Source organism: Lissotriton helveticus, chromosome 2_1, assembly GCF_964261635.1.
Source record: "Lissotriton helveticus chromosome 2_1, aLisHel1.1, whole genome shotgun sequence".
In the NCBI taxonomy this organism is placed as follows: Eukaryota; Metazoa; Chordata; class Amphibia; order Caudata; family Salamandridae; genus Lissotriton; species Lissotriton helveticus.
In genome coordinates this window covers 876,834,006-876,860,564 of record NC_136059.1, presented here as the reverse complement: position 1 = coordinate 876,860,564, position 26,559 = coordinate 876,834,006, and the positions used below count along the sequence as shown (strand labels likewise).

Sequence of the window (26,559 nt, the reverse complement as noted above, 5' to 3'; positions counted from 1 at the left end):
TGAACACCACATATTCAGAATCAGTGAGATGGAATTGCTGTCCAAACAGGATTATATTGTCATGAAACCTTCAGATGAACACGGTTTCCATCAAGACGATACAACCACTCTGAAGATGAAAGAAATGTGTGTTTCCCTGATACCAGGAAGCACACAAAAAATTGGCACAGGAACAAGGAAACTTTCAGTGACCTACAGGACATCACACTGTTAGGTTCAGATTGAAACCTAAGACTGCAATCTTATTACAGCTGAAATCCAGAATTATTTACATAAACATGCTTTATTCCAGTATGATGGCCATTAGCAAGGCTGCTTCTTTTTTTCTCTTAACTATGACCACCAACAACTTTTTGCCAAAAGTATTTACAATGTTTTCTGCAATGTAGGGGAACAATATGCATTAATCAAGAAACTGTAAATAGTGCCAGGAATCTAGCCTTGTACTGCTTTTAATTACATATTATTGATGGGGTGTTAAAATGTAATGGTTGTGAGAGGCCAACACCCATTGAATGAGAATTCTGTACATGCTCCTTCCTGTCTGCAGGCTCCACTAGACATTCCAAGTGAGTGATTCTCTAAGAAAGACCTATTCCAAATAAGATAACAGAAATCTGGAATAGGTATCTTAGAGAGTGTTCTTATGGAGGTATATGCTCCAAAGCCAACCTTATGGAGTATTTCAGAACATCCAGTGCTGGGTGGAAGGGTGAACACCCTGCAATTTTCTGAAAGAAGGTAAGAATTTGGTGTCCGAGCAGGGCAAATTCTTACACATGCTTCCTCAGTTATAGCTGCCAAGACACCAGCTTTGTACACCACTGAGTAGTGGAATGCTGCATGTGCAGTTTGATTTCCAGGAAAATGCTAAAATCAGTCTTGAAATGGATTAAAAGCGAAGTGGCATTTGGTTCTGGACGAGGAACTATCTGAGCAAGAGGATGGCTGATTTCTATCATGCGGCATGAGTCTTCAAAGAATGTCAGATTCAAACTCTTCAAATCTAATTACTTACATGAAACTTACTTGACAACTAAAATGCTAAAGAGATGTAGCAAGTGGTCCACCATACTTGTGCTAGATGTAAGGTTGAAAAGGTTCCATTCTTTCATATTAAGTGGTTATGTCCACAGATAGGCCCTTTCTCGATGCAGGCGACCTATGCAATATTGGAGTTAACCCAACACATGTAATGTTAATACTCCCAGGACAGGTCTACAGGGTTTGCTGCCACAAGCTACATATAGAAATCCAACTGTAAAATAATTGATCTAGCACCTGTGCCAGCCAAGATACGAATGGCAATGAACTGGGGATCCCAGCACACTTCCAGAGTGGGCACTCGGAAATATGAACCGTTTAAGATGGCCACTGCTGAAAATATAGTTGAAACCTTTATGCAGTGTGGGCAGTGATCAATAGATCACGATCTGGGATATGCTGCTTGTGGGCCGGTCTCCAAGTCACATGATGAACCCCCTGAATACAATGGGGACTAAATGACAGGCAGTCTCTGATACAGGGAATATTGTGCTCTCCGAGTTGTGCTAGTTTATTGGTTCAGATGGTCCAGCTGTAGAGATGGCAGTGTTCATTCGGCACAGAAATGTTCCTATTGCTTCGAACAACAGAGGGAGAAAGGCACTTTCTATTGCTTTGACAGCAGAGCCATCAAAATATGCATTATAGATTTAGTTGCATTTTATTGAATTTAATTTACCGAGCTTTACATTGCTCAGCAGCTCATTACAAGCGGATCTAAGCACCTAACATTAAAGTCTCACACAAAAACCAATCCCAGGCTTCAGGATTTAATTGGCTAAAAAAATTAAAGTGTGCCGGCAGTAAATCCTGTACTTACTTCACAGATTTCTCTGACCGTAAATATGCAAGGAGACTGAGAGACCATATTACAGGCCAGTGGAACTGCTTCTTGCCAGGGGATGAGTGACTTAGTTTCCTCTGGCAGTGCTCCACTTTGGCCCAGTTTACTTTCAATTCTGTAAATTTTTCCATTTGGAAAATTCACAACTTGCAGAGTAACTCCACCTCAAATACCAATTACACAGATTCGATTCAAAGAAAATACACTCAACATTGTGTTTGCTTGGGTAGCTTTTCGATAGGCACTTAGATTTGTATCAAAAACAAAAAATACTTCAGTACAACGTATTCCGGGAGGTTCCACATACTGGTGAGATTAAGCCGATCAGCGAAGATGCCAGAATGAGGAACTAAAGAGTTCAGTCAACAACACACTAACTTCAAGCTGAAAAGGGTCATCAAGGAAGGAGTACAGGATCTAAATGTTTGGGGGGAGGCGCACAGGGCGGGGGTCAAGGAAGCCCACAGAAACGTTTGAGCCCATTCAAGAGCAAATAACTGATGCTTTGAGGGTGTACCTAGTGAAGATGATCATCAAGCGCTGAGAATCGTGACAACTGGGATCAGCTTCTATTCCTGTGTGTTGCAGTACGAGTCAATCCGCCTGAAAGTTTGCAAAATGCAAATGAAGGACACACAGCTTGTCTGTGTAAAGCAGGATAGCGCCCGGTATTGTTTGGTCCCAGTAAGGCAGATATATGTCCATAAATATACTGCATATAACAGCGGTCCTAATGACATTATATTAGAAACATCTTAAGATGACCCTACATATAGGGACTTCCATTCCTGTTCCAGAGGATTTAGCATTATGTAGGTAAGCCATGATATAGAAGCATCTGCGTCAAAGAAATTCTGCGTAGGCAAGCAGAAAGTAAACAAGAAAATTGCTTATGCTGGCAATAAAAGTACATTCCATTGAAAAATACCTTCTATATGTCGACCATTTTGCAACGAGGCTTGTTGGGTTCATGCAAGTGTCTTTTTGGGTTTGGTACAGATCCCTAGTTCAAGGTTTTGGGGGACGAAATCTTTACACAGTAATTCTACAAGTGTTTCATCAAACTAAACCCAAGAAAATAAATAACATCACAGCCACGCACTGACGATCGCTCCCTTAAAAAGTCACCTCCTGATCACTAATCTGTCAACTTCAATCTTTTCCTTTTTAATGCACTTCTCAAAGTACAAAAAACATCCTCCCATCCACTACATACAGGAATTGGAAAAGTAACAGTATATTACAATGAAAACACATACGAGCAATCAGGCACATATCAGTAGGTTTCAGCAAATTCACAGCACAACCCCCGGGGATCTATTGTCACAGCAAGCAGCAACCAGTAAGATAAAGAGAGCCTGCAACGTCAGACAAACAATTTCCAAACCCTGCATCAATGGAGAAATCCTGAGCTAATATGGCTACCACTGGAGCCCAGTCGCCACCTCCTCTTCAGAACGTTATACAAGATGGAGTAGTTTCTGTCCTGTAACTCCGGTTCTGTTGCAGGGGTATCTCCGTTATAGTCATAATCTAGTGAATAGTCCCGCTCATGAGCGTGGACCCCGGAGCAATCAAAAATAATCTCTTAAGCGGTCTAAAAATGCAGTCCTGCAAAGACACTTAAGAGAGAATTTAAAGACCTATAATGCAGCCTATATCCACAGGCTACACTGTCCAGTACTTCAGCTAGACATTCCACATTCCACCAAAAACCACAACCAGTACAGCTTGCCAAGTTTTCTTCACAGAGAAAAACTTCCCCTTTTACCAGTAGAGCCTCAGGAATGATAGAGAGGAAGGGGAGGACAGACAAGCCCCATAGTCTGCTAATATGTGGCTCAAAAAGGGATACCCTGCCTTTAAGAAAACTTTCTCAGTATCCCAGAATGCCCTGCAGGTCCCAATTACTTTCAGTTCTTTTTGAAGGCGTATAACGCCGGACCTGTAGCATTCCGAACATAACATTTGTCTCCACCAGGGAGGAGGGCGGGCGCTTATGACTATAACAGAGATACCCCTACTACAGAACTGGAGTTACAGGACAGAAACTACTCCTTCTCTAGTAGGGAATCTCTGTGTATAGTCATAATCTAGTGAATAGAATGGCAAGCCCATCCCCACACAAAAGCGGCGGTGGAGAGAGAGTACAACACCACTACTGTGCGAACAGATTTCGCAGCGAAGCCTGCCCAACCTGAGCATCTGCCCTGGCATCAGAGTCCAGACAGTAATGCTTAGCAAAGGTATGGACTGACTTCCACGTGGCGGCCCTGCAGATTTCTGCAATGGGAACATTACGTAGCAAAGCAGTCGTGGCAGCTTTGCCCCTGGTGGAATGAGCCTTAGGTTTACCCCCTAAGGTCTTATTAGCCTTTTGATAACACAATTGAATACAGGACACAATCCACCTCGAAATGGACTGTTTAGAGGTAGCAAGACCTGTCCTGACTGACCCATAGTTGATAAACAATTGGTCCGACCTACGAATATCCTTGGTTTTATCCAGATAAAATTTCAACACCCTCCTGACATCCAGGGAATGTAGAGACCTTTCCGCTGGAGAAGAAGGATTCTGAAAAAACGTAGGCAAAGTTATGGTCTGGTTAACATGGAAATCAGAAATAACCTTAGGAAGAAATTTAGGGTGAGTATGCATAACAACCTTAGCAGCATGAAATACAGTACAATGTTCTTGGCAACACAACACCTAAATTTCACTCAACCTGCGGTCCGATGTAATGGCCACGAGGAACGCCGCCTTCCGGGACAGGTGCTGCAGCGAAGCCTTATGAATAGGTTCAAAAGGTTCCTTCATCAATCTGGCCAGCACCACATTCAATTCCTATGAAGGCGAAGGACATCGGACAGGAGGAAACACTTTCTTCAAGCCTTCCAAAAAATCTTTGATCACAGGGATCTGAAAGAAGGAGGTCTGTGAAGGGCATTTCCTGTAGGCAGTAAGCGCGGCAAGATGAACCTTAATGGAATGACAATTAAGGCCAGCCTGCGCCAAATGCAAAAGGTATGGAAGGATGACATCTTCCTTACATGTCGTCGGATCATAGTTCTTGAACTTGCACCAGATGCAAAATCTCTTCCACTTTTACGCATAAGAGGTCCTAGTGGAAGGTCTCCTGGCTTCCTTCAGTATGTCCATGCAATCTTCAGGTAGATTCAGATGGCCATATTGCACTATCTCAGGAGCCATGCAGCCAAACTCAAAGACGAAAGGTTGGGGTACAACATCTGCCCCCCGAACTTCGTGAGAAGGTCCGGCCTGCACGGCAGCCGTATGTGAGGAAGGAGAGACCGGTGAAGCAGGTACGTGAACCACCACTGCCTGGGCCTTTCCGGGGCAATCAGGATCATCCGCGCCCTGGACTGGGATAGCTTGATGAGCACCGTCGTAATCAGGGGAATGGGTGGAAAAGCGTGCAGAAAGCTGTTCGACCAGTTGATCCATAATGCATTCCCCAGCGTCCCCGGCTGGTAGTACCTGGAGGCGAAGTCTCGGCATTTGCTGATTTCGGCTGCGGCGAACAGATCTAAATCTGGAGTCCCCCACCTTGCGAAGACTTCTCCTAGTACTTCGTTTATGACCCATTCGTGGTTTTCCTGAATCAGTCTGTGCAGTGTGTCTGCCTGAACATTCTGCACACCTGGCAGATAGGTAGCCGTTATAGTCAGTCCTCTGGCTAGAAGCCAGTGCCAGATCGCCTGCGCCTCCTGCGTCAGAGTGTGCGATCTCGACCCCCCCTGCTTGTTGAGGTAATGCATCGTGGTCGTATTGTCCGTCTGTATAAGCAGAGAGTTGGTCCGGAAGGACGGATGAAAGGCCTTCAGTGCCAAGAGAACAGCTCTGAGTTCCAGGAAATTGATGTGGTACGTGGACTCCGTCGGGGACCACGATGCTTGAATCTGTAAGTCTCCGGAGTGCGCTCCCCAGCCGTGGAGAGACGCATCCATCACGATCGTCTGTGTGGGAATGTCCTTGTGGAAGGGAATCCCTCTGAGGAGATTCTCCGCTGAACACCACCACTTCAGAGACTGAAGAGCATGCAGAGACAGTTGTATCCTGTCGTCCCAAGATCCTTTCCTCTGATCCCACTGATCCTCCAAGCACTCCTGCAATGGTCTCATGTGCAGCCGTGCGTGTGGCGTGAGGAAGATACAAGAGGCCATCGACCCCAGTAGAGAAGACACCGTCCTCACTGTTGTAGATGGAGCGGTCATAAGAGCCTGAGCCTTCCGAAGGAGTGATAATCGTCTCTCCTCCGAAGGAGACACACTTGCTGACAGCGTATTGATTGAGGCTCCCAAGTACTGTATGCACTGGACCGGAGTCTGGACAGACTTGGACATGTTGATGTGCAACCCCAACTTGTTCAAGAGAACACATGTCTTCTGGAAGTGCGCTTGAGCTTCCGAGAAGGAGGAGGCCTTTATCAACCAAACGTCCAGGTACGGGTAGACAAACACCTTGTTCTTCCTCAGGTGTGCAGCTATCACCGCCATGCACTTCGAGAATGTTCTGGGCGCAGACTTGAGCCCGAATGGCAGTACTGTGTACTGTTAATGATTGGCGCCGACTTGGAATCACAGGAACTTCCTGTGTTTGTGTGCAATGGGCAAATGGAAGTACGCATCCTGTAGGTCTATAGCGCAGAGCCAGTCTCCCTGTTGCAGCTGAGGATAAACCTGATGCAACGACAGCATGCAAAACTTCTCTCTGCGAATCCACTTGTTTGCATGTCGCAAATCCAGAATGGGCCTGAACTCGTTCTTGTCCTTCTTGCGAACCAGGAAGAACCGGGAGTACAGACCTCTTCCTCTTTGAGACAGAGGTACGTCTTCTATCGCCCTTTTCCTTAACAGGATATCGGCCTCCGCCTGGAGCTCGCGCAGCAGAAACCGCGAGCTGACCGGTGGAATTGATGGAGGCGGGCTGGTGAACCGAAGACTATCCATTGCAAACAATCTTCAGCATCCACTTGTCCTGAGTAATTTTTCTCCACTGCGCCAGAAAAAATTGAACGCTTCCCCCCACCAGAGCGGGTAACGGATGTAGGGGAAGTAACCGCTCAGGGTCGAGACCCAGCTGGGCCTTTGTTTGCTGTAGAGGACTGCTGGCCTCCTCTACCCTTCTGGCGCTTCTGGAAGGGCCTCCGTAACTGCTGCTACTGTCCCAAAGCCTGCCCTCGCCCTGTGCCCTGTGCCCGAACAGCCGTTGGAACGGGCGGTAGGCCTTCTTTTCTTTGGGCTTCTCCAACCCAACAGCCGTCAGAGTCTCTGCCTCCGCTTTCATGCGGGCCATCTCATCGTCCGCATGCTTGCCGAACAGGGTTTCCCCCGAGAAGGGCAGATTGGCCACCCACTGCTGAGCCTCCGGCTCGAGTGAGGTGAGCCTAAGCTAAGCATGGCGTCGTTGGTTGATCCCATGACAGGTCCCATGGGCCACCAAAAGAGATACATTGGCAGCCGCGCTGATGACCTGGTTCGATACCAGCATCCCCTCCTTCAGGATTTCCTGAAAATCCTCCTTTTCTCGAGGCAGAAGTTCTGTGAACTGCTGGAGGGATTCCCACAGGGCACGATCATACCGCTCTAGCAGAGCCGCATTGCTAAACGCCTTCATGGCCGTAGATGCCCTCCCACAGGCCTTCCTGTCAGCTGAGTCGATTCATCGGCTCTCCTTATCAGGAGGTACAGTAGAAGACGGGGAGGTAGAATGTGGGTTCCTGGCCGCCGTCACTATAACAGAATCCGGAATCGGATCCATCCGCAGAAAAGCCGGGTCAGAATCCGGGGCCCTGTACTTCTTCAGGAGCCGGGAGGGAGCGGCCTTCGTCACTTCTGGTGTGAGGAACAGCTCCTCCGCAGGCTCTACCAATCCTGGCAATAGCGGTAGCAAAGGGCGAGACAAATGCTTCTTATGAAGCGTCTCAAAAATCACGGACGTCGTGGGTGTTGGAGCCGTCACCGTGATTCCAAATTTTGCTGCACCCCTCAGGAGAACATCCTGGAGCGTGCTGATGTCGTCCACAGGAGACACTCTCGTCCCCGGGAATTCCGACAAAGTCGGTGAATAGGTCCTGGTCCTGGAAGAACCCGTGCGGGACCATGCTCCACGCCTCCTATGGCGCCGTCTTGACCTAGTGAAGGATCTGCGACGACTCCTCGATCTTCCCCTCCGTCCAGAGCGTGATCGTGACCTCCTTGGCTTCGGTCGATCCGCCGGTTCCACAGGGGCGGGCGACTTTGGCCTGGCTGGGGCCCTCGGCCGAGGGGTCCCCTTGGGAGGAGTCGGATATTGGGGCAGTGAGACCGACCTCGGAGGAATCGGAGGCGGCTTGTCTGCCGGCAGCTGAGGTTGAGGTAGAGGTTGAAGACGCGGTGGAAGTGGTGGAAGCGGAGGCGTAACCGACTTCTGCCTAGAAGGGGTATACACCACTGAGTACACTGAACCCGGTGATCCGCCTTCCTGTCTAGGCCGAGACGCTGGCGAGTCTCCCATAGGCACCTGGCACCTGCTAGACTGACTCCAGGACTCCTTCCGCGCCTTCTTGGCGTTGAAGAACTGCGACCGGACGGCGAGCGTCTTCGCCTGGACGGCGACCTCCTTCGCCTGGACGGCGACCTCCTTCGCCTGGACGGCGACCACCTTCGCCTGGACGGCGACCACCTTCGCCTGGACGGCGACCACCTTCGCCTGGACGGCGACCACCTTCGCCTGGACGGCGACCACCTTCGCCTTGATGGCGATCGTCTCCTCGACGTCAAGGATCCCATCCACGACGACGACCTTCTCCTCTTCGCCGACGGCGTCGCCTCGATGGCAAGCGCCGACGCCAGGCCTCTCGACGTCGATTACTCGATGCCGACGACGAGATCGTCACCGGAGATCTCGACAGCGGCCTGTTCAGTTCCCTCGACGCCGAACGTCGACGTAGCTTTGACCCAGAGCCCTGGGGAGACGGGGAACAGACTGCAGTCATCCCTCTCGACGCTGTAGTCGGTGCAATCGACACAGACGGAGAATGGGGACGCTTGCTGGTCTTCCTGCCCCTGGGGAGCCCCCCAGAGGCCTCAGCATGGGCCGAGGAAGCCCCTCCAGACCCACCTTGTGCCTTCAGTCTTCTGTCCTCCAGGCCCTGAAGCCTGATCTTCAGTCTATCCCTCAGGGTCCTGCTAGAAAAGCCCTGACAAATGTCACACTCCTCTGGGACATGAGACGAGGGAAGGCAGATGATACACACCTCGTGTGGATCCGATTTGGCCTTCTTCCTGGAGAACTCTGGACATTTGTCAAATAATGCAGGCATATCGACAATCAAAGAGTGCACCAAAAGACAAACAGGAAGAAAAAACACCAAACTACTTCAGAAAAGCACTCAAATAACTTTTAAAAAGTGAAAAAATCACCAATAAACCCTTGAAAAGGGGGAGCTCAATGCTCCAGGGTCCTGCTTGCAGCAGCCGGTAATAAGAACTGAAAGTAAAAGGGACCTGCAGTGCATTCTGGGATACTGTGAAGTTCTGGAAAGTTCTCTTAAAGGCACAGTATCCTGTTCTGAGCCACATAATGGCAGCCTATGGGGCTGGTCTGTCCATTTCTTCCTCTCTATCATTCCAGAGGGTTTTTGCTGTTAAGGCAAGGTTTTCTCTGTGGAGAAATCTGGACAGGCTGTGCTGTTTGTGGATTTTTGGTGGAATTTCTAGTTGAAGTAGTGGACAGTGTAGCCTGTGGATATAGGCTGCATTATATGTCTTTAAATTCTCTCTTAAGTGTCTTTGCAGGACTGCATTTTTAGACAGCTTAAGAGATTATTTTTGATTGCTCCGGGGTCCACGCTCATGAGCGGGACTATTCACTAGATTATGACTATACACAGAGATCCCCTACTACAGAAATTTACAACAGTCCCCATAAGCCCTGGCATCAGATCACAATATGCATTGATTTAGCTCTATTACAACATGCAACATCCCTTAGCCGGTTTTTGAGTTTGGGTGGAACCATGCCTCCAGTGGATCGCAACTCCACTTTTAGCAAGCGACTCAGCCAAGACAGTGAATTGTTTTAACTTTGCTTAGGATGTCTTAAACGTAGCTCAGAAGAACCATCAGTGGTGTACTGGAATATTGGTACCAGTCATGTTATTAAGAGCGCCCAATACCTCAGAGCAGAAGTTAGAAATTGGCGTGCATCGCAACAATAGGTGAAGAAAACTAGCATCAGGGTTTCAACATGTAGAGCAGTTCGGGCCGCCACAAAGTCCCAGCCTGAAGGAGGCAGCAGTGCTATATATTCCATGTAAGAATTTGCTATGAATAAATCTTAGCCTATAGTTCGAGGAAAGACGCCAGTCTGCACACACAAATATTTCCCTTGTGCATCAGTCTAGAGGGTTTCCAGATCAGCACTATCTTCCTGGCCGTAGGACACAAAGGGGAGAGCCTGTAGCCGTACGGCTAGAGCTGCAGACTTTGGAGCTGCGAACCGGGTTCGAGCCTCGGCATCAGCTCAGCATCCTGTGATTCTAGGTAAATTACTTAATCTCCCCGCGCCTACCACCAAATGAATGTGTGCTTGTGTAACATAACTGGTGCTCATGTAAAGCACTCAAATACTTTTGGGTCTAGTTAACGCTACATAACTATGCAAAAAAAAAGCTGGTACCTCTGCCTGTATGATGACATTTGGGAGGAGAATGTGTAAAAGTGGTTAATGCCAGGAGTCCAAGGGGATGAGGGGAGAATATGGTAGCTATTGACGCTTTGTGAAGTCAGAAGTAGAGAAAGGCATCCAGCAGTATGTGAATAAATGCCTTCTTGAATATTGGTAGCCGTCGGGTACAGAGTGCTAGGAATGTGCAGCTGCAAGCTGTGCAATCGCCTATTCATCCTTGGTTAATTTTTCAGTGGTAGCAGTGCCACGTGAATAGCAGGGGGAATACAGCTTATCCTGGAGAGTTCAGTATCTTAGCCAGTCACAAGTCTAGAGCGTACACCTCCCAGTGTTCAGCTTAGCCATAGGTTGAGGGGAAAGCAAGCAGAGAAAAGGGAGGGGTAAGGCTGGAAGTGTCCAACTGAATTGGGATGTGTGGCTGGAAAGGGGTAGGATTGTTTCAGTAGTAGGGAAAGTGAGCTTGTGAACATAGGTAGCACAGCTCAAAGTAATGAGCGGAGAATCCATCTTGTTCAAATTGGAGGGTTTGAGTGTTCCAGCACAACTTTGTTGTTTGTCAGCCAACACTAGTTTGATCATACAATACTGCAGCAGGATGACAAAGTGTTTGGTAAGAAGAATAGGGATACTTAAGAAAATAAACAGTAGCCTGGGACACACTACCATCTTGGCTATGGCTAGCGGTCCAAAAGAACATCCTATGGGTCATTCATCTTATAAGTGGAACACCTTGTGTTTTTATTTGTCCAAGAAGGCATCTTCATTGGTCTATACGTTAATGGCACAAATCTAACTAAAAATGTAACATCAAGCTGCCCCTGCAACTCTGTGCGAGAACGGTTCAAATCTTCAGGCTGAAAATAAAGGCCACCTTGCAACAGCAAATCCAGTCCATATTAGTGGACATGCACCGTAATAACTTCTCTTATCTATCTCTCACTGGTTGTCCTAAGGTGATTTAATGGCAAAGTGTTGCGGTGGCAAAATATCCAGCAATGGAATTCTCACCAGCAAACCTTTGTATTCTCGAAGCTGTATATATGTTTCTGTTAATTGCCACAAGTCCAACAACATTCCTAGAATTGAATACTGATGCCCAAATAGGATGGTGTCATCTGGGTCCCTAGGTACTGCCAAAGACGGACAGTTTTGCAAGCAGTAAGTCAAGAAGCAAATCTAGAGAGCCTGGTTCAGGCTTATGCCAACAATCAAAACGTTTGGTCTCTCACATTTGGCTGCTCTGTCACACATACACAGTGGCAATGTCTTCATGACGTTCCCAGGGACCACTTTGACCCATCAAAAATGGTCCTAGATGCTACTGTCCATCTGATCACTATCCAAAATAACTCATTCCCACACCGACTTTAATGGCTGCTACAAACAGCCTGCCTAGTAGTCAAACCTCCCTCTAAGATTAAGAGGATTCAAAAACATTGGACTGCCTTGCAAAAATAGCTCACATGCACAGAAAACTCCGAACAAATCAGGGTCCATTTGCTATCAGTCTAGGTAGAAAAAGCATGGACAGTCCTGGAAACAAGACCTCCCCTATGCACAAAGAGAGTGGAATGAAAGGCATACTACTCCTCTCGGTGACAAGTTTGGCAGCCTTCCCACTTATTACAATGCTCATAACCTCGTACTAGAATCAGTCTTGGCAGCCTCTGACCAAGCATGCTGTTGTCAATGTTCCAGGCAATCTTAAGTGATGCAAGTCTGAGTAAGGTATACACACTACAAACATTGCTAAATAAGATAAAATTAATGCCAGTTATAAGCAAGAAAAGATGGATGTAGGTATGACATTTCTTTTATAAGATTAAGGTCTACGGGTTTGGTAAACAATCAAACACTGAATTAAATATGGGGTCCAAACCTTATATTTGGATTAACAGGAATAATACCCATTACTCACTGAAAGAGATTAATGTAGGTATCCACATCCTTCATATCAGATTGCACCCAGTTGTTCTTAAATCCAACAACAAGAGTGTTGGGTTTCATCCGACCCAAACCAGCAGCCTAAGGAAAAATAAGTGAATTAATAGAAGACCAACTAGAATAGAAAAAATTATTAAAGTTATCACAGACAACATACATACTGGATAGAACACACTGAATATGAAACTGTGGACAACATATGTACTGGTTTCTAACGCAAACCACAAATCCCCAAAAGTAAATTCTGTCCACCAGCAAAAATGTATACAATTTGAAACAGCGTGCTGCATTTACAACGTGCATGAAACTAGAACATTTGTATTCACTGCATTCATACCACTAAGATGAATGTCACCCGTAGTCCACTGGCTCATTTCTATGAAGAACTTTATGGGTGCCCTGCTGCACGGGGGCAGTAGCGGCAATGTTTTCAACAGTTGTTAATTCACAGCTCTGCATGTAGGCCTAAAAAGAAACTCCTCTTGGTACAATAAGCCAGTTCACGGTGTGAAGATCTGGGATAATGTAGTCAGTCTCAAGGATGAGTCGTCTTGCCAAAATGCCCTTTTCTAGTCAATGAAGTAGGTATATGCTAAGGGTTGGAGAACACAAGCATGATTCAGACCTGAACAGCGCAAGGCCATGAGCTCCTGACCCTGGTATAAGAATCCCTAAAAGAGAATTTTTCCAGAGTATTCTCAATGGTCAGGTCATGGCTGGCGATCTAAGGGTGACGCCAAGTCTTTTCACAGAGTTCACGAATGGGTAGTCCCCTCAGCTCACTGCACCATCGTTATGCCCGTAATGAAAAGGTATTTACTTGACGTTTGGTTTGCATTTTGTAATATGCTGTAAGGAACTCATTTCATACAGGGAATCCCTGCGATATTCTGCCTCAAACATTCTCCTTAAGCAAAATATCTCATAAGCCAAAATACTTGCCATAACTCCCTGCTACAAACAAGTGCCTTGAGGTAGGAATTAACAAACATTGCAGAAAAGGTGTACAGTGGTAACAGCTTAGGTGGTGGCAGAAGGTAGATAACATAAGAAAGAACAAAAGTCAAGTGGTTATCCGAATGAAGGCATGAACGGGAGTAGCAAGCCAAGCATAACGAGCATTGGCCGCACGGCAGCAATAGTAACACCGCGCGGCCGTGAAAGAGAAAGTCATCGCGATCACGATCACTGTGAAAGCAAAAGTGATCGCGATGACGTGCTAAAACAGGCACGGGATGCGCGAACAGCGCACGTGCTTGTTTTTTTTCTTCTTTTTTTTTTTGTCCTCATTTACTACCCTGGTCAAGCCGTTAAAGTCTAACGGGGAGCGACACGCTACCTCAGAGATCTGGATGACAAGGCCTTAAATCATTATAGGCTGTGCCAATAGCTGTGTCAAAAACCCCAACAAGACTTTCGTACAGAGACCAAGAGTAAGCTGCAAAGCGTTGTATCTAGCCCACAATCAGGGCACCGCCTGATAAGTCAAGGATGAGGTCGAGGGCAGCTTAATCATCGGACCGGGGGAAGAAGAAAAAAAAGCCCCCGTCTAAAAACTCTGTGTTACCCCCAATTCAAAAGATGCCAAAAGGCTCTCTTATTCTGATTACCCGGTCTTGTTAGATCTAGCTTGGAAACTTGTAATATCGAGGATTACCAGTCCTGTAAGGAAGGTGATAAAGAGTCTTTCCACTTCAAATTTCTCTTCTGGCCAGAAGAATGGAATAGAACAAAAGATTCTTAGCTGGACCCAAGACTCCGTTTACTAATCCAAAAATTACATGTGCTGGATTTATGAGGATTTGCCGATCGAGAGAAGTTGACAAAAAGCTGCTTACAGAATCCCAAAAAGAAGACAAGATTGGGCAATCAAAAACATATGCAAGTCCGAGGCCGCAAGTTCTCCACACCTCAAACAGGATGCATACGAAACTTGTGAAAATTTGGAGAGCCTCTGTGGAAAGTAATAGGCCCTATGCAATGTTAAGAGATGGTTACGTCATAGCCAAGCCGGTTTAACGATATCCCACTTTGTTTTGAAAAGAGTCTAGCCAAAGGCTAGTAACACCCTGGTCTAAAGAAGGAGCTTTCCCAGAGTTTATCGACCAGTTGAAATTCGCCGTCCATCTCCTCTAGCATAGTGTGGTACCAAAAGGAGACCTCCTTTTTATCAGGGGTTTTATCTACCAGTTGGATCTCGAGCTGGTTACCTCCACCCACTGGGAATCTACTCTTGGACACGGACTGTGCCTGACCCCAACTATCCATTTGCAGGTATTTGAACCTTGAGAGATCTAATCCAGTCCTGTCTTTAAGAGACTCCCACGGTAACAGTGCTTGTTGCGTGTTCTAGCAAGCTGGTCGCCGCTTTGGGAGCACTTCCCAAAGCCCCTACTTAATGTCTCTCCGAGCAGCTCATGCGTGCTGACTCAGCGAGACCTAAAGGGAGACATGTAAACAGGGCAGACTGCAGATTTCTGACAAGGTGATTGAGGTTAGAGAAATGCAAAAGCAAAACACAGAAAACAGACAAATGACAAAAGAACATGTGGGAGAAGTAAGAATGTTACTTTCTAATAAATGCAGATTCATTTGAATGCCTTTTAGTTAGAGAAGAGGAATACCGACTAAAAGGCATGGCTACTGTACAAAAAGTTCGACATTTGTAGTAATGAAATTACCTGCATTAAGTACTGCGTCCCATCTCTCAAATCCTCTGCATGAACTGGTGCATAAAATGCCTTCATTTTGTTCTTAATCAGCCATCTCTGGTATCTAGACTGATCGGTTGCCAGCTCTTTCATGGCTTGTCTACGAGGTCCCTTTAAAAGGCAGAATTAAAAAATGTAGTGCTTCAGGAAAGTAAACCAATTGTAAGTGATCAAAAAACCTAGTGACTTTACTTTTATAAACAAGAAACACATTAAGCCCTGAACATGCTACTGAATAAAATATATGTCTTTTTAAAGCAATCTAATCTAATGGATATGAGGAACTAGAAAAATACTTTGATTTACTTAAAAGAACAGAAGATTTCAAATAAAAAAACTGGATAAAGGAAGAGGAAGTAGTAGGTCAGAGCTCAATTGGGGTGCCAGCCAAGGATTATTATGCCAGATAATTTACTCCCCACGACTAGTAACGCAATTCATAAAATTGCCACCTCCAAGCTCCTCAAAAAATTAATTAAGCACACTCATCACTTGCACAGGATGAAAATAATTCCCCTCTGAAGTGGCGACGGCAGAAAAACTTCACACTAGTGTAATGGAAATGTCCTAATTTATCCCCCCTCCGCCCCGCCAAGACAAGAACAAACATTAGTCAACACATAGCTAGATTACACAGGATTAATGTAAAACAATCTTATATAAATGTTAACAGGTGAATAGGCTAAATATTTTTTACTCATAACCACGTGTAGGACTACATGCAAATGTCAGCTCGCCATAAAACTGCCACAATTTCTTAGAGCTCAGATATATTCTGCCAGTGCTGGGAAATGTCAGAAATATTAGTGCAAGTCGAATACACTGCTCCACTAACAAAGTAAACACTTTGCCAAGAACATAAACGTACCATGTGAACATGTCCACAGATCATCAACCCCACATTTTTCGTAAAGGCATGGACCAATTGAAGTAATGCTGGCCGTGAGTTTGGAGCACCAATCAAAACAAGGCACTGGGGCCTTCCATGTGGAGAAAAAAACAAATGCTTGTTACAATTTAATGAAATGTTGGGCGTTTGAGCAACTTTTAAAACCAAGTACAAACAAAGCAGACTTGAGAAATAACATTTACAATGCTTTTATATTCAGTGGTTAATGCACTTAGGCAATGACTGACTTACCAGACCCAATTTTATGTACTAAAGATTGTATCATTCTGGATACTCATGGGGGTTGGAATTTGGGAGACCCCGTGGTCTCCAATGTCTGAATATGATAAAAACCTGACTGAAGAACGTTGGTAAAGATCTTTCTGGTGGATACTCCAACTATAGGTTCCTCACCCAGGGGTGGGACTGGATCCAGTCAGTGTCGTTGTGCGAAGCCACACCAGAGTCTTTCTGCTCCTGAAATAACTAGCGGAGCTGCATACATGCGCCACCCATATGCACTGACTTCAGTTGTTTTCTTGTGCTACCCACACCCTGAGACACAGAGCACATCAGCTGATTGCCATGACCAGCGTGCAGCTCTCCAGACTGGGACCTTTTGCTTTTCAAAGAAGTCCAGGTCACAGAAGTGCGAAGTGGGAATGCCATGAGGAATATGTGGTTAGGTAGAGTAAATGTTGTTAAGGCAAGTAACTTGTTCTTCAGATAGATAGAAACCTCTAACCGCAGATTCCTCACCTTATAAATAGATACGGTAGCAATACCTAATCAAGGGTCTAATCGTGTCTGGCTGAGACCGAAACGTCCTGCGGGACAAAGTGGCCAAAATGTCCCATCAACTTACCTGACCATCAATGCAGTAGTGCCTCATGAGCGTATGTACAGACTCCCCATGGCCACCTGACAAATACCCACTCTACCAGCACTCGGTCTACCAAAGCAGTGGTTGCAGCCTTAGCTGTGGTGGAAATGAGCCCATAAGCCGTGTGGAGACTGCCTCTTAGCCAGTACGTACCACATGTTCATGTAGAGAACAATCCATTGGGCGATGGAACATTTTTACCCTGGAGAACCTCACACATAGCTGATTGGCCATTCAATGTTCCTTGGTGCAATGTATATAAAAATGTGGTGCCCTGTTCAGGTTTAATCAATGGAGTTACTCTTAGAGAGGCGAGATGGGGCAAGGAATGCCTGGAAGATGATAGCCTGCCTGGCATGAAATGGAGTGACAACTTTCGGCAGAAAGGAAGCCTGGGGCTTCAACACCAACTCATCAGGGATACATGTTATATAAGGCAGATTTCAGAAAGAGCCTGCAGCTTAATCACAAGCCTAGTCAAAGTTATGGTGAAGAGAAAGTTTTTAAAATCAAAAGTCTCAATGGACAACTGTGGAGCGGCCCAAAATGGGGGCACATTACATAGTGAGTACTTAATGTAAGTCTCAATGTGGCATTACAGAGGGTTTGGGTTGAAATAAAAGATGCAAACCTGTAAAAAAAAAAAAATCTCATCACAAAAGGGGATTAAAGAAAGAATGTTGATTCGCCAACCACAAAAATATTAAGGAGCTGGAAAATAGCCTCTAACAGTGCCCAAAGTAAGTCCTTGATGCCTTGCTGAGCAAAGAAACAACTTCAGACAACATGGTTTGCAGTGGATCAATTTGGCAGGTGCCATTCCAAGCCACAAATTTGAACGACTGGCAATTTTGTAAAGGCATGCCTCACAGCCAAGATGACATCAGTGACCCCAGAAGGAATGTCAACTTCCACCGCCAGTCTCCAGACATGGAGATGCAAATAGCCTGCCCTCTTGATGCAATAGAAGATCCTCCCGAAGCTGCAGCTTGATCGGGGGACAGATGCTCCTGCCCACGAGTTCAAGATAGCATACTCTAAACCAATCCAGTGTGGCTAGGATGACCTGGGGAAGAAAGCGATACAAAAGGGGATGATGGATGGAGCGTTTGAGCAAATCAAACACTCACCCCCAGTCAACTGATCTGGGTTTAATCCATCACCATTCTTTAGCTCACTCAGCTACCCCAGTTCAGACATGGCCATATGCAAATCAGTCTGACCCTGTTCCTCATGGGAACAATCCAGCACGAACTGCCAAACCATGTCTTCCCTGGACCGGAAACAAGCATCCTGGGACCGGTTTCAGATTCATAATCCTCATCAGCCAGGCTATCTTGAATTAAGTGGCCAAGTGAGCAAGGGACTCACGTCTGAGCATACCCTGCCAACTTAGGGCGAACAAAGCGATACAAAAGGGGATGATGGATGGAGCGTTTGAGCAAATCAAAGTTCGGGCTGGACTGTTCCCATGAGGCACAGGGTCAAGGCTGATTTGCATATGGCCATGTCTGACCTGGGGTGGTGTGGAGTGCAAAAAAACGATGGATTTAGGCCCAGATCTCTGTACTGGGGTGAAAGTATGACATTGTTCTGCATTCTGTCCATCAATTTTTGTTTTTGCATAGGATGACCTGGGCCTAGTCATTACTAATCTTCAGAATTTGAGGCAGAGGCAGCAGAGGTGGGAAGCCATACAGAAGTTGAGCTCCACTCTAGACAGAATGAGCCTCCAAGAAGGCCTCTAGGGAACACCAAGGAGCAATCGTATTGACACGGAGGGTTCTTGGCAGCGAAAGAAGATAGGGAGAATCATGGAGGGTTCTCCCGATTGAAGGAAGTTGCCCTCCTCCACTTCCAGGTGTAACTGCCATTTGTGGTCTGCTAAGTGTTGGTGGCTTGGTTTGTCAACCCTGGCGTTTAGAGATTCCACCAGGTGGTTCACCTATAGAGAAATTCCCAGGCAATTCAGCTACCTCCAGAGGCAAACAGCCTCCTAGCACAGGACACGAGACCACCACTCCACTCGGATTGTTGCAATACCACATGGCAGTGGTGTTGTCCGTGAGCACCTGCACCAACTTACCTTTGATGGTTAGCAGGAAGGCATTCAACACCAATCAAATTTCCCTAAACCTCAACAAATTTGTGGAATCGAGCTTCCGCAAGGAACAAACGACCTTTGATCTCCTCTTCTCCCGGATGGCCTCCTAAAACAAGAAGTCAATCCGTCACCACTATCAAATGTCAGTCAGTTCAGGTAAGGAGTGGAGAACTGTCACTGACTCAACTGTGGTCTCGCATGACTGCAGATCTCCTCCAAAACTTGTGCTGGCCCACAGGGGTTTCAAGTCCCACAGTAGAGCTCACATATACAACTGTGCATTATTTACCAGCAGTATGCTGGAGGAAAATAATCCCAACACCCTCAGAGTCATTCCGAATAGAGGTCGAAACATCTGGATCATAGCTCAAATGTCCTGGACTCTTGGCTCCAGGGTAAAGGCATGAAATGTTACTTTATCCTGAATGACTAAGATGAAAGGAAGTGTCTGGAAAGTCACGTTTGGCATTGAAGGTTAAAGCAACATGGCTTAACAAGGTTAGGCAGAATTTTAAGAGTAGATTTTCACCAGTTTGCAATCTAAGTCGAGCCAAAACTGAAGTAAAATCAATCAGTAAAATTATGTGGCATGCATGGGCAGATTCTCGCAGTCTACGTTTTTGGAGTCAGTATTGCAGTCTATCTAAATTTAAACATGCTAACGGTGGACAGGCTTGCTAAATATTTTGGGCACCTTCGCACACAATATTACTTACAAATGAACATTCTATAATACAACCTCAACTGCGAAAAAAAATAGGGATTCTAATGACGTAAAAAAGTGCTAAAAGAGGTTTTCATAGTCCACCCATTCCCCACACTGTCATTCACGGCTATTGCTACGGAACTAGGATGGGAGATACACAGCTGCAAATGGCTGCAATCAGTAAGGGGAATCCAGCACCAGAATTCCTTGCAGCTCGGCTGTTAAGCCCTTCCATATGAAGGTTAATATTAGAACTAAGTCTGGACTTTACATGTGCTGGTTGAGTCTGTATCTTTACTCCAAAAATGGTTAAAGACCAGACTGGGAGACACTAACTTGATGGCAAGAGGTGCTCCAAATGCTATTCACTTATTACTTATTCAGATATGAGGATAGCTGAAGGTAAGAAGAATGGACACAATGAGCAGTAAAAAAATGAATAAAAGACCCTTGGCTTCATTAGCACTTGCAATGATGCCAGTCGAATAATGTAAGTTAATTAAAAAAAAAACTGTGTGGGCAATGTGAAAGGGATAGGGAAGTCCATATCCAAAGCCAAAGCCACTAACTTGGGCAAGCAAGATTTGCGCATTCATCAACGAACAATGACGAGTAAACAGATGTACACATAAAAGGCTTGAAGACTGGTAATTTTCCAATTTGCGCTGTGCATCACATCAACAATTTAACTTAGCCCCCTACACACTGAGCAGAGTAACTATGCAACCAACAATTAGGTTTTGCAATGATTACCTTGCCACACACTTCTTAAAAGCCATGGTGTCCTTCTGCCCAATGGCCAGTGCCAACACTACTTGCCAGCGTACTTGAAAGTGCGTGGCCCTAGATTTCTCTTGCATGGTGACCGCACCTCTTTCCAAATCCCAACTGACCTTCCCCCTGCTCTGTATTATTTCCTCACTGCTGCCACGGTCTTGTTGCACAGGGAGTTTTCAAAATCTTATCACCAATAGAATGGAGCTCCGATAAGAATGATCAGGCTGTGTCGAGGCCAATCATGGCCAGATTTTTGTGGAAAAGTCCTTGCTCTCAATGTTTATGTTGGACCTCATTTTCCAACATGGGCATTTTAATAACATCTCCTGTAAGATCAAAAATGTATGTCAATTGTTAGTGGTCTTTCTACATTGAGTTCATAAGGGTCTGTTCATTTAATTACCTGGTAACAAACTATTAATACGTACGATCCAACAGCTTAAAATATAGCCAAAAAAAGAAGATTAAAAAGCGTATGATACAGTAAAAACTAAGTACAACGCCCTGGCTAACTAAAATACAACCACACAAAGAATAAGCAACACACAGTATCTCTCATGATACCAACATGTTGCCCCTTAAGCGCCCTATGTTATATTCGGCCAGGTTAATGTGCACATTTAAATGTTGAACCTAGACGACCAGGCAAAAAGGTGTTTTTTACGAAACCTCGACCACTTAAAATTTGATCACAAATTAATTCAAACCCATAATTGGATGCCAAGACTATTGTCAGCATAGTTAGTGTTCGCAAGGACATCTTGGCAAAGATTTTATGAATCGACACAAGAATCCAAGTTTTGTTGCTGGAAAATGTCATCTTTCCAGCCAATACGGGAGCTTGATCAAGTAGTAAAAATAAAAAAAAAACATGAGCCTGAACCGCAGTATCAATAACATTGCCGGACAAGTTATGAAAGCTCTCCTTTCTGGCATCGAACCTAAGCTGCATAACTTAGCAGAAAGTGTTTCCATTTTACGTGACTCACGTTTTATTTAATATTCCTCGAAAAAAAGGGGCGAGTCACTGGGAGCCTGCTTTAATGCAGAGGGCCCCTACATGGAAGGAAACAAACGCCCTAAAATCGGACTGGCATTGTGCACTAGTTAAATCGGCATTTGTCAAATAAAACCATTTTATCCTAGTTTTCCGTACGTGCGGTAGACTTTCACAAGTCCCATATGTTATTTTGAAAGTCGGTAAATCGGAGAGACCATACACTTACATGGAGACGGAAAAAGGCGCCATGTAAACAAAGTGTTTTGCAGCTGAGAAATGTGTGCTATTCATGCTTACCTCAAAACAGGGAACACCTGCTAGTTTCATCTGGTTCCTAACGAGGCTAGCCTTCAAGTGTAACATTTAAAGTTTAACTGGTCCAACTTAAAGTGCGTTTATCTGTTAGCAAAGGTGTGGAGTAGCGACCAGAACTGCAGACTTTGGAGCTGGGGGACCATTTTCGAGTCTCCGCATCGGCTCAACATCTTAAGATTCTGGGCAAATCACTTAATCTCCCCGTGCCTAACAAAAACAAGCATTTTCAATGCAATACGTCTCGCATTTGCCAAAGTTTAAGCTATTGGCATTGTAAATTACGCCTTTTATTTAGGTTTTTAAAAGCAACACATATGAAAAGCATTGTCATTTCTAATGCGAATAGCTCAAATTCTCGCAAATGCGAGCCCACTTTAATAGTGTCTGTTAGAACCGGGGTCTCTAGTTGCTGGGGTACGCACCCTAGTCCAAGTAGGGACCACCACTTCCGACAGGGTAGCTTGGTGCAAAGTAGGAAGGCTTAACTTCAGAGGCAATGTGTAAAATATTTGTGCAACACGCAGCGGCAGTGACACAGTAAAAGCGCTCACAAATGGACACCACACCCGTTTTATATAATAATAAACTTATCGTTTATCTAAAAATTATGCAAGATGGAAGCACCAACAGTCCATTATACACACGTGAAACTCTGTAGAAATATCTCTTGAGCTTGGCTGTTGCAAGGGGAACCTGGATAAGGTGGTATTCCTACAGGTGGAAAACCCTAGGGTAAAACAATCCTTTCGTTGCGGAAGGTTCCTGCACTATTGCTGTATTAGGAGCACAAGTCTCTGTGGGCTCTGTCCCAAAAATAGGCTGGTAGAGACTGTCTTAGGTGGGGAGCACTGGGGCAACAACAGTTCCTCAAACGTGGTAAGTTATGTCCTGCTCCCTGTTTTGGTGACTATTCCGCTTTGGAGAGCAGTACCTCACATCTAGGGCAAAACTCTGCAAAAAACTCCTCTGGGTTCCCACTAGGGATAATACGGTAATGTAAGCGTTCGATGTGGGGGAGGAGGGGGATCAGACACGGGCCACGATGAGCACTCCAAGTGGGGCCTGCAACTGCCAGTGTTCTCCCAGCCTCCAGCCCGCAGTCTTAATTGCAGTCCCCAGCAAATGCAACATCGTCCAAATGTAGCAGGAACCAAGGAAACAGTGTGAACAGTTGTCAGTGGCTGGCCCTAGGGGAGTTACGGTAGTGCGGGGGAATATTAGGTCGTAGGTACCGATCGCGCTGAGGTACTTTTTAAATGCCCCCAACAGGAATAACAGTCTGTCCGGCCGGCGCGCAATGGTGTGCAGACAGTTCCCCACAACCGACTCTCGACAAAAGACACAAAGGGAAGCAAGTCCCTGACACTGGCCCGGCACGCAGTTAAATAGAAATAGCCCCCGCAGTCCCGCTCAAGGCAATTGGTTGTGCGCCCTGGGAGCATTACCTGAAAGGCGGGTGTAGGCGCCGGTACGGGCCTCATCAGTGCTCTGGGTTACACGATGTGAGGCCAGACCCTCCCTTATATATCCTACAGTCCAGGTACTGGAAGGTGGTGGAAGTCTCTGGAAGGGTCTCGGGGAAGGGGCTTCTGAAAGAGTTCAGGGAGTTCTGGGATGTTTCCTGCCTTCCCTGATCTGGCTGTCACCGTGACAAACGACAGGGCCGTTAAGGCTGCAGTGGGCAGCTGGTCACAGCCGATTCCAAGGGAGAAGGTGTGAATCACCAGTCCCACCTCCCTACCCAGCCAGGCTATGAGTATGCAGAGTGGAGGTGGGAGTCTACAGTGCCCAGACTAAGTGTGGCAGGAAAAGGTCCCCTCTCTAAAAGTGATATCTCTAAAGTAGTAGAGCCCAAACCCCATATATCATTGGAAAGGGATCCCTGCCCAGAGTCCAACAAGACCAAACATGACAGACTTATTAGGGCCCAGTCAGAAGTTATTCCCTAAAGGGGGGTCCCCAATGTTAACCTATGGAGGGTTAGGCCTCACTACAGTAGCAGGGGCCTGTGGCAGATATACCAGCGTCACAATGTTTTAGGGGAGAGCACCTGCACCTCAGCACTGTTTAGCAGTGGTGAGGCGCCCAGAGTCCTAAGTCCAACAAAAAGGTACGTTGAAAATGGGAGGCAAAAGGGCATAAATGTAGGGGAAGACCATGCTAAGGCTGACTGGTCAACAGTGGCCATGCCCCTTTCTTTAGACATAGCTCGCCATATTCAGGTTACAGTGAGCAGCGTCCAAAGTAAGGGGCGAAGCGAACATTACAGTGAAAGCACGGTAGGGGGCGCTAAAGTGAAAGTGGACTGCGCTGTAAATTAAATAAATACTTTACTAATATAAAAGCGGGCGACATGCTGGCGAGGTTGTGGGTGGAATGGGGGAAGATCATTAAAGAAACTAGTGCTCACAAACTACAATATATGTTAGGAGGAGGCAACCCCGTGTAGCGACACAGCACCGGGTTCTTACTTCATTTTACATGACGGCAAAGTGAACCGTCAGATGCAATTAATGCCATTTTGGCTACTTTCCATCAAGCAATGTACAGAGTCTTTGAGATAACATGGATTTCCTCTGCTTAAAAAGTCTGGATCTTTGAGGGCCACGGTTCAATCTTAAGTGCCCTTTGCTCTCTACCCACTAGAGTTTCCTGGAGCCTTTGGGCCCACTGATCCTCACCTCAACCTTCTAGAGAGGACTTCCTGCTTTTAATCACGGTGCCCTTTCCACTTCACGCACACGCCAGTCCTGAGGAAGATCCCGCTAGCAAGGCTATTAGGAACCTACGCGCGCACACACAGGGGTCGAAACGTCAACACTACCTTGATGCAATACTATCAACAGTACCTGATCTACTGTGATTTGCTGTATTACATGGCTGCAACAACTTATTTGAATGTTTCCATTTGATGTACGGTTTGGCTAAGCAATGCTATGCCTAATGAATAGCAATATTGTGTAACGCGCCGTCTAACGGTCACGTATCCCACTACCTTAACTTCAAACCTCTCACTATTCCTTATACCTTGCGTAACCTCACGATCGGGCACTCCAAATGTTAAATATTTTCTATGACTAAAATACATGTTCAGTGTGATTAAATAACACTGTTAAAGTAAGAAAATTGTTTGTTTTCCAGAAGAATGCAAATCATGTTTTACTAACACGATATGATGTTAGTTTACTGGGTCCACTGTTTAGTATATTGACACAAACTACATAAAGCATACCGTGTAACAAAAGAAGTAAAAAGTTCAGTCCTTATGGGAGGTAACAAACGCAGACAAGGCAGGGCCAAGGAGAGACTACTAAGCCTATTGAAGAGGGAAAGGCAACGATTTTGAAAGGACAGTAACAGGAGCCCATTGAAAAGGTAGGCGCGAAATGGGCGAAGCACATGAACGTGCCCTTGTGCAATGTAACTGTTGCTCACATAAAGTACTCGAATACTTTTGGGTCGAGTTCACACTATATAAAACTGCGGAAGAAGAAAAAAAATCAACAGTGGAGCCAAAATGCTGAATGAGGTCTCATACGCTAACTCGACAAACAATTGTCCTTCAAGGGCCTTGATGATATCTAAATGACAACATTAGCTTTGTAAACGCAGCTCCATAGCTTTTCCTAAATAAATACATAATTAAAAAATAGTTGTTTTTCAACACCTGTGGAGTGCGTCAAAAATGGATTATAAATTCCATTTGCCGTAGAGTTGCTATAGCCTTTTCTACTAAATTGGGAGTGTTCAGTACAGTTTACTGTAATACAAACCAATTCAGGCACTGCTCTCCTAGTCTATTCTCCCTCAAGTTTTTCTGGAGGAAAAAGTTATGTCGAACATACAAGATTAAAACCACCGCTATGCAATTGCATCCAAAAAAATATTGAAGCTCCTAGACTTCATTCCAGACAATAATGCTTGACACAGGAGTGGAGGAATTCCTGTCTCGCTGCTCTACAAACATACGCAACAGAACACCCCTTGGCTAACCAGATGTAGAGGATTTGTTTGGCCTTGGTAGAATGGGTTCAGCTTTCCTCTGGAAGCTCCCGTTTAACTAGAGTGTAGCATATCATTATGAAAAGAATAATCCAGTGAGACAACAACCGCTTCTGGACCACCTTACACTTCCTGTTCCCAGTATAGGATACAAAGAGCTGGTAGTCAAACCCAATTTGCCCTGTATGGTTTATGTAAAAACTGACTGCATTTCTAGGATCCAATCAGTGCTGCCATTCCTCCTTCCTTCTTAGAATGTGGCGTTGGATATAAAGAGGGAAGGGTAATAGACTGTCCCAGGTGAAAGGAAGTCACCACTTTGGGCAGGAAAACTGCTCAGGTTTTAAAAACCAGCTTGTCGTGGAAGAAATTAGTAAACGAGAAAGGGACATTCAGTGCTTGCAAATCACAGACTAATCTCGCAGATATAATGGCAACAAAAAATAGGGTCTTCAACTTTAATAGCCTCAACTGGCAACTGAAGGGGCTCAAACGGAGGCCACATCAAAAACGTCAACATAAGATTTAAATTCCATTGAAGAGTGACTGAGGGGGGTGGGGGGGGGGGGGGGAGACAGGTTTGTCGGTGGATAGAAATGTGTCTGCTCCTTTAAGAATCGCATTTTGTGGGGTTGGAAAATGGAAGGC

At 45.6% G+C, this 26,559-nt stretch overlaps 1 protein-coding gene across 1 annotated transcript in view; it reads right to left on the bottom strand.

The window, feature by feature from the left end:
- Positions 1 to 26,559, bottom strand: part of SLC12A2 (solute carrier family 12 member 2) — a 439,949-nt gene that overhangs the window by 130,384 nt on the left and 283,006 nt on the right. Inside the window, exons 16-18 of the mRNA XM_078675608.1 lie at positions 16,104 to 16,215; positions 15,206 to 15,346; positions 12,499 to 12,605 (exon numbers count right to left, since the gene is read on the bottom strand). Coding sequence (XP_078531734.1) covers positions 12,499 to 12,605; positions 15,206 to 15,346; positions 16,104 to 16,215 — 360 coding nt within the window. The remainder of the gene's footprint in view (positions 1 to 12,498; positions 12,606 to 15,205; positions 15,347 to 16,103; positions 16,216 to 26,559) is intronic.